This window comes from Gavialis gangeticus, unplaced genomic scaffold (assembly GCF_001723915.1).
Source record: "Gavialis gangeticus isolate Ggan-Ray unplaced genomic scaffold, GavGan_comp1, whole genome shotgun sequence".
Taxonomy (NCBI): Eukaryota; Metazoa; Chordata; order Crocodylia; family Gavialidae; genus Gavialis; species Gavialis gangeticus.
Genome location: NW_017728994.1, coordinates 19,570,265 through 19,570,529, shown reverse-complemented (window position 1 = coordinate 19,570,529; position 265 = coordinate 19,570,265). Strand labels below are relative to the sequence as shown.

General features: G+C 64.9%; 1 protein-coding gene across 3 annotated transcripts in view; it reads right to left on the bottom strand.

Moving 5' to 3' along the window:
• Positions 1-259, bottom strand: part of KCNMA1 (potassium calcium-activated channel subfamily M alpha 1) — a 1,434,006-nt gene extending 1,433,747 nt beyond the window's left edge. For all 3 annotated transcript variants that reach the window (XM_019502361.1, XM_019502362.1, XM_019502363.1), the window contains exon 1: positions 20-259. In XM_019502361.1, coding sequence (XP_019357906.1) covers positions 20-202 — 183 coding nt within the window. In that variant the 5' untranslated portion in view covers positions 203-259. The remainder of the gene's footprint in view (positions 1-19) is intronic.
• Between the last annotated feature and the right edge of the window lie 6 nt (positions 260-265).

Genomic DNA, 265 nt, shown 5'->3' with positions numbered 1-265 from the left:
CCGGCGCCGGGGGGCTTACCTTGCTCTTGCCGCCGCAGTGGCAGCACACCGTCCACAGGTACTTGAGGGTCCGCCAGAGCAGGATGATAAAGAGTCCCCCAAAGAAGGTGACCATGGACGAGGCGAGGAACGCCCACCACATGCGCTGGCCGCGGCTGTCGCAGGGCACCTCCACGGTCACCGGGATGATGAGCGCATCCATCTTGGGCACGTGGACGGGGGACGAGGCCGCGTCTGCGTTGAGATGGTTCGCGTTGAGATTGTG